The 12,500-nt window shown below is 39.7% G+C and overlaps 1 protein-coding gene across 1 annotated transcript; it reads left to right on the top strand.

Moving 5' to 3' along the window:
* Positions 1–7,930: 7,930 nt before the first annotated feature.
* Positions 7,931–11,963, top strand: LOC101266048 (uncharacterized). The gene is made up of 5 exons (XM_010325868.1): positions 7,931–7,985; positions 8,157–8,472; positions 10,741–11,017; positions 11,122–11,308; positions 11,425–11,963. The coding sequence occupies exons 1-5, from the start codon at positions 7,931–7,933 to the stop codon at positions 11,961–11,963; spliced, it is 1,374 nt and encodes a 457-aa protein (XP_010324170.1).
* Positions 11,964–12,500: the final 537 nt, after the last annotated feature.

Consider the following 12,500-nt stretch of genomic DNA (forward strand, 5'->3'; position numbering starts at 1 on the left):
TTCAGATTTTCTAAGTGTTTTGAAACGAGACCCTGCGACGGTCCGTCGTGCCCATGACGGTCCGTCGTGGGGTCCATCGCTTCTGCCAGTTTTTCCAGAAATAAAGTGTGCTGCTCAAAACGACTAAACAGGTCGTTACAATAGATACAAATTTACCCATGGTTCGTCCCCGAACGATCACAAGAAGGAAAACAAGGGCTAAAAGGAGTACCTGAATTTGTAAACAGATGTGGGTATTTTTCTCGCATATCCGCCTCCTTCTCCCAAGTGGCTTCTTCAACGGGTCGATTCTTCCATTGCACCTTGATGGATGCAATCTCTCTTGACCTCAACTAGCGAACTTCTCTATCTAAAATAGCAACAGGCTCCTCCTCATAAGACAAGTTCTCATCAAGCAAAACTGAATCCCAACGGATAATGTAGTTTTCATCCCCATGGTATCTTTTCAACATCGACACATGGAATACCGGATGTACTCCGGACAACCCTGGAGGAAAGGCTAACTCATAAGCCACCTCCCCTACTTGCTTAAGTACTTCAAAGGGACCAATGTACCCTGGACTTAGCTTACCCCTTTTTCCAAACCGCATCACCCCTTTCATTGGTGAAACTTTCAACAAGACTTGTTCACCCTCCATGAACTCTAAGTCTCTAACCTTTCGATCTGCATATTTTTTTTGTCTACTTTGCGCCGCTAGAAGCTTTTCTTGAATAGACTTCACTTTTTCCATCGAATCCCTCAAGAGATCAGTACCCCAAGGTCTAACCTCGAACGCATCAAACCAACCAATGGGAGACCTACATCTCCTCCCATACAATGCTTCAAATGGGGCCGTATCAATGCTCAAGTGATAGCTATTATTGTATGAAAATTCCGCTAAGGGTAAGAACCTATCCCAATGGCCACCAAATTCTATCACACACGCACGAAGCATATCCTCCAACACTTGAATCGTTCGCTCAGACTGACCATCGGTCTGGGGATGGAACGCAGTACTAAGGTCCAACCTAGTACCCAATTCCGCATGCAATGTTTTCCAAAACTTAGAAGTAAACTGCGTACCTCAATCTGATATGATGGATAGTGGAACCCCATGCAATCGCACCACTTCCGAGATGTAAAGTTTGGCTAACTTTTCTGCATTGTAAGTCACCTTGACCGGAATGAAATGAGCAGATTTAGTTAACCTATCAACAATCACCCAAATGGAGTCATACTTACCCATTGTCTTCGGAAGACCAACCACAAAATCCATTGCAATTCTTTCCCACTTCCATTCCGGAATGGGCATTCTCTGAAGTGTTCCTCCGGGCCTTTGGTGTTCATACTTTACTTGTTGACAGTTTGGACATTTGGCAATAAAATCCACAATGTCACGCTTCATTCTACTCCACCAAAAGTGTTGCTTTAGGTCACGGTACATCTTGGTTGCACCCAGATGTATCAAATACCTCGAACTATGAGCCTCTGTCAGAATAGTGTTGATCAAATCATCGACGCGGGGTACACATACCCTTCCCTTGATCCTCAAAACACCTTCCTCATCGATTTGTGCTTCCTTAGCCTCTCCTCGCAATACCTTATCTTGAATTCTGCGCAGTTTCTCATCATCAGACTGTCTTCCCTTAATCTTGTCGAGAAAGGAAGATCTTGCCTCCACAGAAGCCAACAATACTCCCCTCTCATTTACTTCTAATCTCATCAAGTCATTGGCTAGAGTTTGAACCTCTCTAGCCAGTGGGCGTCTAGAAGCTTGCAAGTGAGCTAGACTTCCCATGCTTCCCGCGTTTCTACTTAAAGCATCCGCTACAACATTCGCCTTCCCCGGATGATACAAAATAGTGATGTCGTAGTCCTTCAGTAGTTCCATCCATCTCCTCTGCCTCAAGTTCAAATCTTTCTGAGTAAAGACATACTGAAGGTTACGATGATCCGTGTAGACCTCACACTTAACCCCATATAAATAGTGTCTCCATTGTTTTCATGCAAACACTACCGCAGCCAATTCCAAATCATGAGTTGGATAGTTACGTTCATGCACCTTTAATTGCCTCGAAGCATAAGCAATCACACTCTTCTCTAGCATTAGTACTGCACCCAAACCAGTATAGGATGCATCACAATAAACAATGAAGTTCTTACCCTCTACTCGCAAGGTAAGGATAGGTGCGGTAGTCAACAAAGTCTTGAGCTTCTGAAAGCTTTCCTCACACTCGTCCGACCATACAAATGGAACATTTTGCTTAGTCAAGTTCATCAATTGGGAAGCAATAGAAGAGAATCCCTTGACAAATCGACGGTAGTAGCTAGCTAACCCAACAAAGCTCCTTATTTCTGACACATTAGTAGGTCTTACCCAATTCTCCACTGTCTCAATCTTAGAAGGATCCACCATCACTCCATCCTTAGAAACCACATGCCCTAAGAAGGACACTGCATCTAGCCAAAACTCACACTTAGAGAACTTGGCATAAAGCTTTTTCTCCAATACCATTCTCAAATGCTCTTCATGTTCCTTCTTGTTCTTTGAGTATATCAATATATCATCAATAAATACGATCACGAAGAGATCCAAATATGGCTTAAAAATCCCGTTCATCAAGCTCATGAACGCAGCAGGGGCATTCGTAAGACCAAAAGACATCACTACAAATTCGTAATGCCCATACCTCGTTCGAAAAGCAGTCTTTGGCACATCCGTTGCCCGTATTTTCAATTGATGATAACCGGATCTCAAGTCAATCTTAGAGAAGACACAAGCACCTTGTAACTGATCGAACAAGTCATCAATGCGGGGAAGAGGATACTTGTTCTTTATGGTTACCTTGTTTAGTTGTCTGTAGTCTATACACATTCGAAAACTCCCATCCTTCTTCTTTACAAACAAAACTGGAGCACCTTAAGGAGATGCACTTGGTCTAATAAAGCCTTTGTTCAATAACTCTTGAAGTTGTACCTTTAACTCTCTTAACTCTGCGGGAGCCATTCTATAAGGGGGTATAGAAATAGGGCGTGTGCCCGGTTCGAGATCGATACAGAAGTCAATATCCCTATCTGGTGGTATACCAGGAAGATCTGCAGGGAACACATCCAGAAACTCACGGACTACTGAAACCGACTCAATCGAAGGCACTTGGGTAGTGTCATCCTTGAGATGTGCCAAGAAAGCTATACACCCTTTACTAACCATTTTCTTAGCACAAAGAAAGGAGATGATACGCACCGGATTGGAAGTGTAGTCACCCTCCCACACTAACGGATCTGTCCCAGGCTTGGCTAACGTCACCGTTTTAGCATTACAATCCAAGATCGCAAATTGCGGAGAAAGCCAAGTCATACCCAGAATTACATCAAAATCATCCATTTCTAAGATAACCAAATCTACATAAGTGTCGCTCCCCACAAAGTTCACCAAACAAGACCTATACACCTTTTCAACTACCACAGACTCACCCACCGGAGTAGAAACACGAATAGGCATATCAAGTAATTCACAATGTAAAGTTAGACCATTAGCAAATGAGGAAGATACATAAGAAAATGTGGATCCAGGATCAAACAATACAGAAGCCATGCAATCAAAAACCAAAAGATTACCTGTGATGACAGCATCAGATGCCTCCGCTTCAGACCGCCCAGGGAAAGCGTAACAATGGGCCCTATCGTTCGTCTGTCCGTTGCCCCTACCTTGTTGTGATGTAGTGGCTCCAGTTTTCCCATCACCTCGGCCGTTTTGGTGACCACCATTTCCTCGACCACCACGTCCTCCAGAATAACGGCCTCTGCCATGACCACCTCTACCTCTAACATTTGGAGGTCTGTAAATCTGTTTTGGACAATATCTCTTAATATGTCCAATCTCCCCACATCCATAGCACTCTCTGGGTTCATGCATAGGTCTCTCAGAGAAGTGTTGACCGGTCGGAGGTGGACCCCCAACTACAGTCTGTAGTGAAGACTGAATTGGTCGGACTGAGTAACTTCCCGAACCCTGTCCTCTAGTGTAAGCACCATTAAACTCACCTCCCTTTCGAAACCTTTTTTATGTCGATGTCGGGGTGAAGTCGTCTGGCTTCACTCCTTCCACTTCTATCACAAAGTCTACCACCTCTTGGAAGGATTTTGCCGTTGCCGCAATCTGTAAGGCCGAAATCCGCAATTCTGACCACAACCCCTTCACAAACCGGTGAATTTGCTCTTGTGGACTGAAACACAGTTGGGTGGCATACCAGGATAATGCACGAAACTTAGCCTCATATGCATTGACCGACATCCTACCTTGCTCTAGGCTCAAGAACTCATCCCTTTTCCTATCCCTCAATGTCCGAGGGATATACTTCTCCATAAACAAGTTAGAGAATGACGCCCAAGTCATAGGTGGTGCTTCTGTTGGTTGACACTCAATATGTGACCGCCACCACATTTTGGCGTTCCCTTGAAACTGATAACTCACGAACTCAACACCAAACCGTTCTACTATACCCATCTTGTGTAGTAGCTCATGACAGTCAACCAGAAAATCGTAAGCATCCTCAGATTCCGCACCCTTGAAGTCGTGAGGTTTCAATTTCAAGAACTTACTGAAAAGTTCATGCTGATCATTTGTCATTATAGGCCTAGTAGTCAGACGTGGAAACGTGCCTATTTCCAATGGAACATCCATGCGGGGAGCCATAGTAGCTGCATGTTGTACCTCCGGAGCCTGAGGTGCTGGTGCAGAAAACACTGGGGGTGTCTGGCCCTGATCAGATAACCCGCTAAGATAAGCCAGAACCTGATTGATCATCTCTGGGGTAGGTTGGGGTGGCAATCCCTCATTCTGCACTTGTTCAGTTTCCCCATCCTCCCCTTCTCTTGTTACTTCCTTAGTCGGTGGAGGAGTCACTGCCCTAGTATCAGATGGGCTAGGTGCTCGTCCTCTTCCCCTAGAGGACGTCCTCCCACGACCTCTACCACGGCCCCTTGCCGCTGTTCTTCCTCGAGCCACAGCCCCAGTGGCTGGCTCAGTTGTTTCTTGTCTAGCCGGTGTTGGTGTTGGCGTAGTCGTTGCTCTAGTTCTAACCATCTGTGAAAGAGAGTGAAGATGGTCAGATACCAATTCGTATCGCCTAGATACCAATTGGACTCAAGTAGTAGCACGAAAGAAAGAATGAAAGAGTGAAATTTTTCCTAAAGTCTTATAGCCTCTCAAGGAAAAGTAAAGGCGTCCCCCTACCGTTCCTTAAGACTCTACTAGACCTGTTCTTGTGTGATGAGACCAATGAACCTAATGCTCTGATACCAAGTTTGTCACGACCAAAATCCGGGCCGCGACTAGCACCCACACTTACCCTCCTATGTGAGCGAACCAACCAATCTAGACCTTAACATTTCAGTGTAATATCAACATAAAGTAATGCGGAAGACTTAAACTCATTAATAAAAACCAATTCAATAACTATTATTTCCCAAAATCTGGAAGTCATCATCACAAGAACATCTACGATCAAATGACTAAACTAAGAATATTCTAAAAAGCTAAAAATACATAAGAAGCTAGTCCATGCCAGAAGTTCAAGGCATCAAGACTTGAAGAAGAAGATCCAGTCCAAGCTAGAAGAATTAGCTCACCCTAAATTTCCGATGGAGTAAGACTGGCTTGAGTTACTGTTGAGTCGATGATGACGGCACGTTTGCTGCACTCCACAAATAAATAAGAAGAAAACAATAAAAGTAGGGGTCAGTACAAAACACGGGTACTGAGTAGATATCATCGGCCAACTCAAAATAGAAAACAGTATGTATTAAGCAATATCATAAAATCAACTAATATCCTTAGCATGCAGCATTTACAGTTACCATAACCCTTGGTTACAACACAAAGCACATCAATGAGGACTCACACCTCCTCATCATACTCATTTGGGAATTCAGTTCATTAGATTAAATATATTAACGTATTTCAAGATTTATTATCTTTATTCCCCTCGTGTCGGTACGTGACACTCTGTTCCTCAATATACTATCCTGGTGTCGGAACGTGACACTCTGATCCTCATTCTATCCTGGTACCGGAACGTGGCACCAGATCCATATTCTATCCTGGTGTCAGAATGTGACACCCGATCCTCATATACTATCCTGGTACTGGAACGTGGCACCCGATCCATATTCTATCCTGGTGTCGAAACGTGACACTCCGATCCTCATATTCTATCCTGGTACCGGAACGTGGCACCCGATCCATATTCTATCCTGGTGTCGGAACGTGACACTCCGATCCTCATATTCTATCCTGGTATCGGAACGTGGCACCCGATCCCCTAATCTCACTACTTTCGTTCATCAAGCCTTCTTTTATACCAAGGCATCATCATTAACAAAGTAGATTAGGGTTTCTTTTCAAGATTTGGGATTCAATAGCTTCATCATGCTTATTTATTCATAATTACATAATCACATCATTCATGCAAGCATACAATTAAGCATATAGAAGGGTTTACAATACTACTAACACATATCATTCACTATTAAGAGTTTACTACGAATAGCATGAAAACCATAACCTACCTCCATCGAAGAATTGAAATCAAGCAAGTTAATCCTCAAAGCTTAGTGTTTTCCTCTTCTTCTCGATCGTTTCTCTCTCTCCCTTTTTGTTCTTTCTATTTTCTTATTCAAACCCTTTTTCTTTTACCCTAATTAGTATATAATTAAGAATAAAAGATGGCAATAATACCCCACTAATTAACTTAGGGTTACCTCTTTTAACCCCCAAGAATTTGAGTTATTAATATAAACCCACGAACTTTATAACTAAGGCAAGAATAGTCAAAAACGTCCCTTAAAACTTAGCCAGAAATCTGACTCCAACTGGGATTACGCAAGCTGTGACGGGCCGTCGCGCCTGCGACGGTTCGTCCTGCTGTCCGTCGCATAGTTCAGACACTGGATTTTGGGTGAATGGCCTGTGACGGTCCGTCCTGCCACTCCGTTACGAAGTTTAGAGAGTCGATTTTCAGTAACAAATTTCAGATTTTCTAAGTGTTTTGAAACGAGACCCTGCGATGGTCCGTCGTGCCCATGACGGTCCGTCGTGGGGTCCGTCGCTTCTGCCAGTTTTTCAAGAAATAAAGTCTGCTGCTCAAAACGACTAAACAGGTCGTTACATAATAATAATAATAATAATGATAATTTTAATAATAAAAATAATAACTATAATAATAATAATAATAATCATATTCATAATCATAATAATAATAATAATAATAATAATAATAATAATAATAATAATAATAATAATAATAATAATAATAATAAGAAGAAGAAGAAGAAGAAGAAGAAGAAGAAGAAGAAGAAGAAGAAGAATAGTAATAATAACAATAATAACAATAAGAATAAGAATAACAACAACAATAACAACAATAATAAAAATAATAATAATAACAATAATAATAATAATTATTATAATCATAATAATAAATAAAATAATAATAATAATAATAACAATAATAGTCATAATTATAATCATAATCATTATCATAATCATAATAATAATAATAATAATAATAATAATACAACAACAACAACAACAACTATAATAATAATAATAATAATAACAACAACAACAACAACAACAACAATAATAATAATAATGATGATACTAATAGTAATAATAATAATAATAATTATAATAATAACAAAAACAACAACAATAATAATGATTATACTAATAATGATAATGATAATAATAATAATGACTATAATAATAATAATAATAATAACAATAAGAATAATACTAACAACAACAACAACAACTACAACAATAATTATAATAATAATAATAATTATAATTATAATAAATACAACAACAATAATAATAATAACAAAAACTTCTTCTCCCCAAATACTCTCAGCGCACATTAGCTAAACGTGAGCTGGAAGGTGACAATGGCGAAGGGAAGAGGTAGAGGACGAGGAACTGGTCGGAAAACACCAATTGAACGTTGGTAGCTCAGTAGGAACTTGTGTGGAAGAATTAGGGTTAAAGGAGCAGGAAGAAGTTCAAAAAAAGGAGAAGCAAGTTTTGAAGCTGAGGGAGCTAGAAGTGCTAAAGGAGCAAGGAGATTGAGCTTAAATTCACTAAGAACTAATGAGGAAGTGCTTTAGAACTCAGATTTGGAAGGGTTTGATGAAGAAAGCAAGGCTGATGGCAATGGAACAGTAACAAGGAATTCAGAGGAGCAGCTAAATGGAGAAGATGGAGATAGACATGCTGGTAATGAAAAGGAACAAAAAAAGGAGGCAAATGAATCATGGGTTAATATGTTTAAGAATAATCGTGTAGCAAGCAATGGAATGCAAATATCCTACTTTCCTCCACAGGTAGTTAATGGGCAAACGATGGTGCAGCTGGAAGAGAAAGAGGTACAAGAAGAAGAACAGAAATGGAAGTGTGCTCTCATTGCATATGTGATTGGAGAATGCCATGGGTACAATACTATGAAGAGATACATATTGATGAACTGGTCAAGTTTGAGTAAACCTGAAGTGTTTCTTCATGAGGATGGATACTATTTGTGACGACCCAAATCGAGCCGTGAGTGGCACCTTCATTTATCCTTCTATGTGAGCGAACCAACAAATCTGAACCCCAATCATTTACCAATAATAACTAGAAAATAATGCAGAAGACTTAAAACTCATTAACGAAATCAATTAACAACTTCTAAAATTTATCAATTAATATCCCCAAAATCTGGAAGTCATCATCACAAGAACATCTATCCTCAAATTACTAAGACTAAGAGTATCTAAGAAACTAAACATAAATAAAAAGCTAGTCCATGCCGGAACTTCAAGGCATCAAGACATGAAGAAGAATATCCAGTCCAAGCTAGAAGATTTAGCTCACCCTAAAATCTGGTGTAATGAAGACTGGCTAGAGTTGCGGTTGAGTTGAAGACGACGGCACGTTTGCTGCACTCCACAAATAACAAGAAAGAAACATACAAGTAGGGGTCAGTACAAAACACGGGTACTGAGTAGATATCATCGGCCAACTCGAAATATAAAACAGTATATATCAGATCATATCATAAATCAACTACAATACTCCATCTGTAGCAACAACATGTACAAGAATCTTTGATAAATAACGTCAAGTACACTCATGAGGACTCAAGCCTCCATATCATATCGTTTGGGAAATAGGTTCTTTAAATCGAGTATATTAACATCTTTCAAGACTCATTATCTTTATTCCTCTCGTGTCGGTACGTGACACTCTGATCCTCATCATACTATCCTGGTATCGGAACGTGACACTCCGATCCCCTAATACTATGTGTCGGAACGTGACACTCCGATCCCCTAATTCTACGTGTCGGTTCGTGACACCTGATCCCCTAATTCTACGTGTCGGTTCATGACACTCGATCCCCTAATTCTACGTGTCGGTTCGTGACACCTGATCCCCTAATTCTACGTATCGGTTCGTGACACCCGATCCCCTAATTCTACGTGTCGGTTCGTGACACCCGATTCCCTAATTCTACGTGTTGGTTCGTGACACCCGATCCCCTAATTCTACGTGTCAGTTCGTGACACCCGATCCCCTAATCTCATTCTGTTAATTCATCTAGCCTTCTTTCATACTAAGGCATCATCAATCTCATTACTTTAGTTCATCAAGCCTTATTTCATACTGAGGCATCATCAATCTCATTACTTTAGTTCATCAAGCCTTCTTTCATACTAAGGCATCATCTTTAACAAAGAGGTTTTTAAAGATTTAGGATTCAATAGCCTCATCATGCTTATTTTATCACAATTACATAATCACATTCATGCAAGCATACGACTAAGCATATGGAGGGGTTTACAACACTACCCAATACATATCATTCGCTATTAAGAGTTTACTATGAAAAGCATAAACCATAACCTACCTCCACCGAAGATTCGTGATCAAGCAAGCAATTTCCCCAAAGCTTTGCTATCCTCTTTGTTTCTCTCTCTCTTGATCGATTCTTCTCCCTCTCCTTGTTCTTTCTATTTTTCTTATTCATACCCTCTTTCTTTTACCCTAATTAGCATATAATTAAGTATAAAAGATGGAAATAGTAACCCAATAATTAACTCAAGGTTACCTCTTTTAACCCCCAAGTAATTGAGTTATTAATATTAAACCACTAACTTTATAATTAAAGCAGGAATAGTCCAAAACGCCCCTTAAAATAATTACAGAAATCCGACCCAGCCTGGGATTACGCAGCCTGTGACGGGCCGTCGTGCCTGCGACGGTCCATCCTGCTGCTCCGTCACAGAGTTCAGAGACTCAATTCCATTAAAAAGTCTGTGACGGTCCATCGTGTCCACGACGGTCCCTCCTGCCATTCCGTTACGAAGTTCAGAGAGTCGATTTCAGTACCCAAATTTCAGAATTCTAAGTGTTTTGGAACGAGACCCCCACGACGGTTCGTCATGGGATCCGTCGACTTAGCCAGTTTTTCCAGAAATAAAATCTGCTGCTCAAAACGACTAAACAGGTCGTTACACTATTTAATCAAGTTTCAGAAGATTTATGACATGAATGAGTTTTGGTTCTATAGGCTATATACTATCAACAATCGACCAATCATCCTGAAACAATGGTGTCCTGAGTTTTATTTTGGAAGTTAGTTTCTAACAGAAATTCCTTTGTGGGTGAATTTTCCAAAATTGCCTTTAATCTGTTGGGGTGTGGGATCTTTGAGTAGGATTGCAAGTGCTATTGGAGTTCCTCTTTTTGCTGATGAATGTATCACCAAGCAAACAAGAATCTCATATGCTAGAATGCTTGTTGAAGTCAATGTTACAAAAGCTATACCTCAGAAGATAGCAGTAGTGGATCCAAACGGGAAGACATTTATGCAAGAAGTAATGCTAGAATGGAGGCCTCAATATTGTGATAGATGTCAGAAGTCAGGGCATCTATTTCAAGTGGAGTCTGAACCAAAAGAAGAGATGCCAAAGAGAAGAAGACCATGCAAAAAAGTAACTCAAACTTGGCAGTATAAAAGTCCAATTTCACAAAAGACTGAGCAGAGAAGATAGATGAACAAACACAAAACAATCTTAGTCCACGGAAGAATAAGCAGGAGGAAGAACAGGAGATAGGAAAGAAGCTAGATCAGCAAACACCAAGGAATAATGATGAGCAGTCTTATGTAGATAGACAGCTGGAATTGAGTTTGGCTAACTTCCCTATATTGAAAGCTATACCAACAAGGAATGGTTTTGAGAGTCTTATGCATAACAAAATGGCTTCACTATCTATTGATAGAGGTGGAGCATCAAAGACTTGTTGATGAAGTTGTTTTTCTATAATGTGAGGGGTATGAATAAAAGGTATAAGAAGGAGATTAAGCTGCTTTTACAGAAGAATAAAGTCACTTTGGCAGGGCTAATTGAAACAAGAGTTAAAGAAAAAAATGTGAAATCAGTTCTTAAAGGGATAACACCATGGTGGAAGATGTTACATAATTATACTGATAGTCCTAATGGAAGAATTTGGTTGGTATGGGATGATAACTGGTATGAGATCAAGATGATTAATAGCTCAGCTCAACTTTTGCATTGTCAGGTTAATGAAAGAAGTAAAGATTATCAGTTTATATTGACTGTGGTGTATGGATTTAATAAAGTTGATCAGAGGAAAAGTTTGTGGCAAGAAATGAATACAATGTCAAAAGGTATTTCTCAACCTTGTATCATAGTAGGAGATTTTAATGCTATTCTTTCTACTAAGCATAGGTTAGATGGAGTTCCTGTTACTAATAATGAGATAAAAGATTTTGTTGAATGTATGAGAGATATGGGGGGTACTGAATTGCAGTGGAAAGGTAACTACTATACTTGGACTAACAAGCAATGTGGGAGGGATAGAATATCAAGTAGAATTGTTAGAGCATTTGGAAATGATGAATGGATGGATAAATAGGGACATGCTAATATAGGGCATGGGAATCCAAGCATATATGATCACAACTGTATGATGGTTTTACTGCAAAAAACTCAGCAACATAGGAAAGTTAGTTTTAAATTTTTCAATGTATGGACTAAGCATGAGGGATTTATGGAAATGGTGGAAGCTATATGGAAAAAAAGATTATGGAAACAACATAATGAAGCAAGTTTGGTGTAAGTTGATGAATCTTCAGCATGTACTAAAACAGTTAAATAGAAAGGAGTTTAAATACATTGGTAAACATATTGAGATGGCTAGATTGGAGATTGAAAAAGTTCAAGATCAACTTAATGAGCAAGCTACTGATGAGCTAATTGTGCAGGAAAAAGAGTTACTGATCAAACTTGAAAAATGGTCAATGATAGAAGAAAGTGCTTTGAGGCAGAAGGCAAGGATAAAATGGATCCAATTAGGGGATGCAAATGATAAATTTTCAGCTCAGTTATAAAGGAGATAAATCAAAAGAAGCAAATAAGAAATATTATGTATTTGAAGGGTAAGATGCTATAT

The sequence above is a fragment of the Solanum lycopersicum genome, chromosome 7 (genome assembly GCF_036512215.1).
Source record: "Solanum lycopersicum chromosome 7, SLM_r2.1".
Lineage (NCBI taxonomy): Eukaryota > Viridiplantae > Streptophyta > Magnoliopsida > Solanales > Solanaceae > Solanum > Solanum lycopersicum.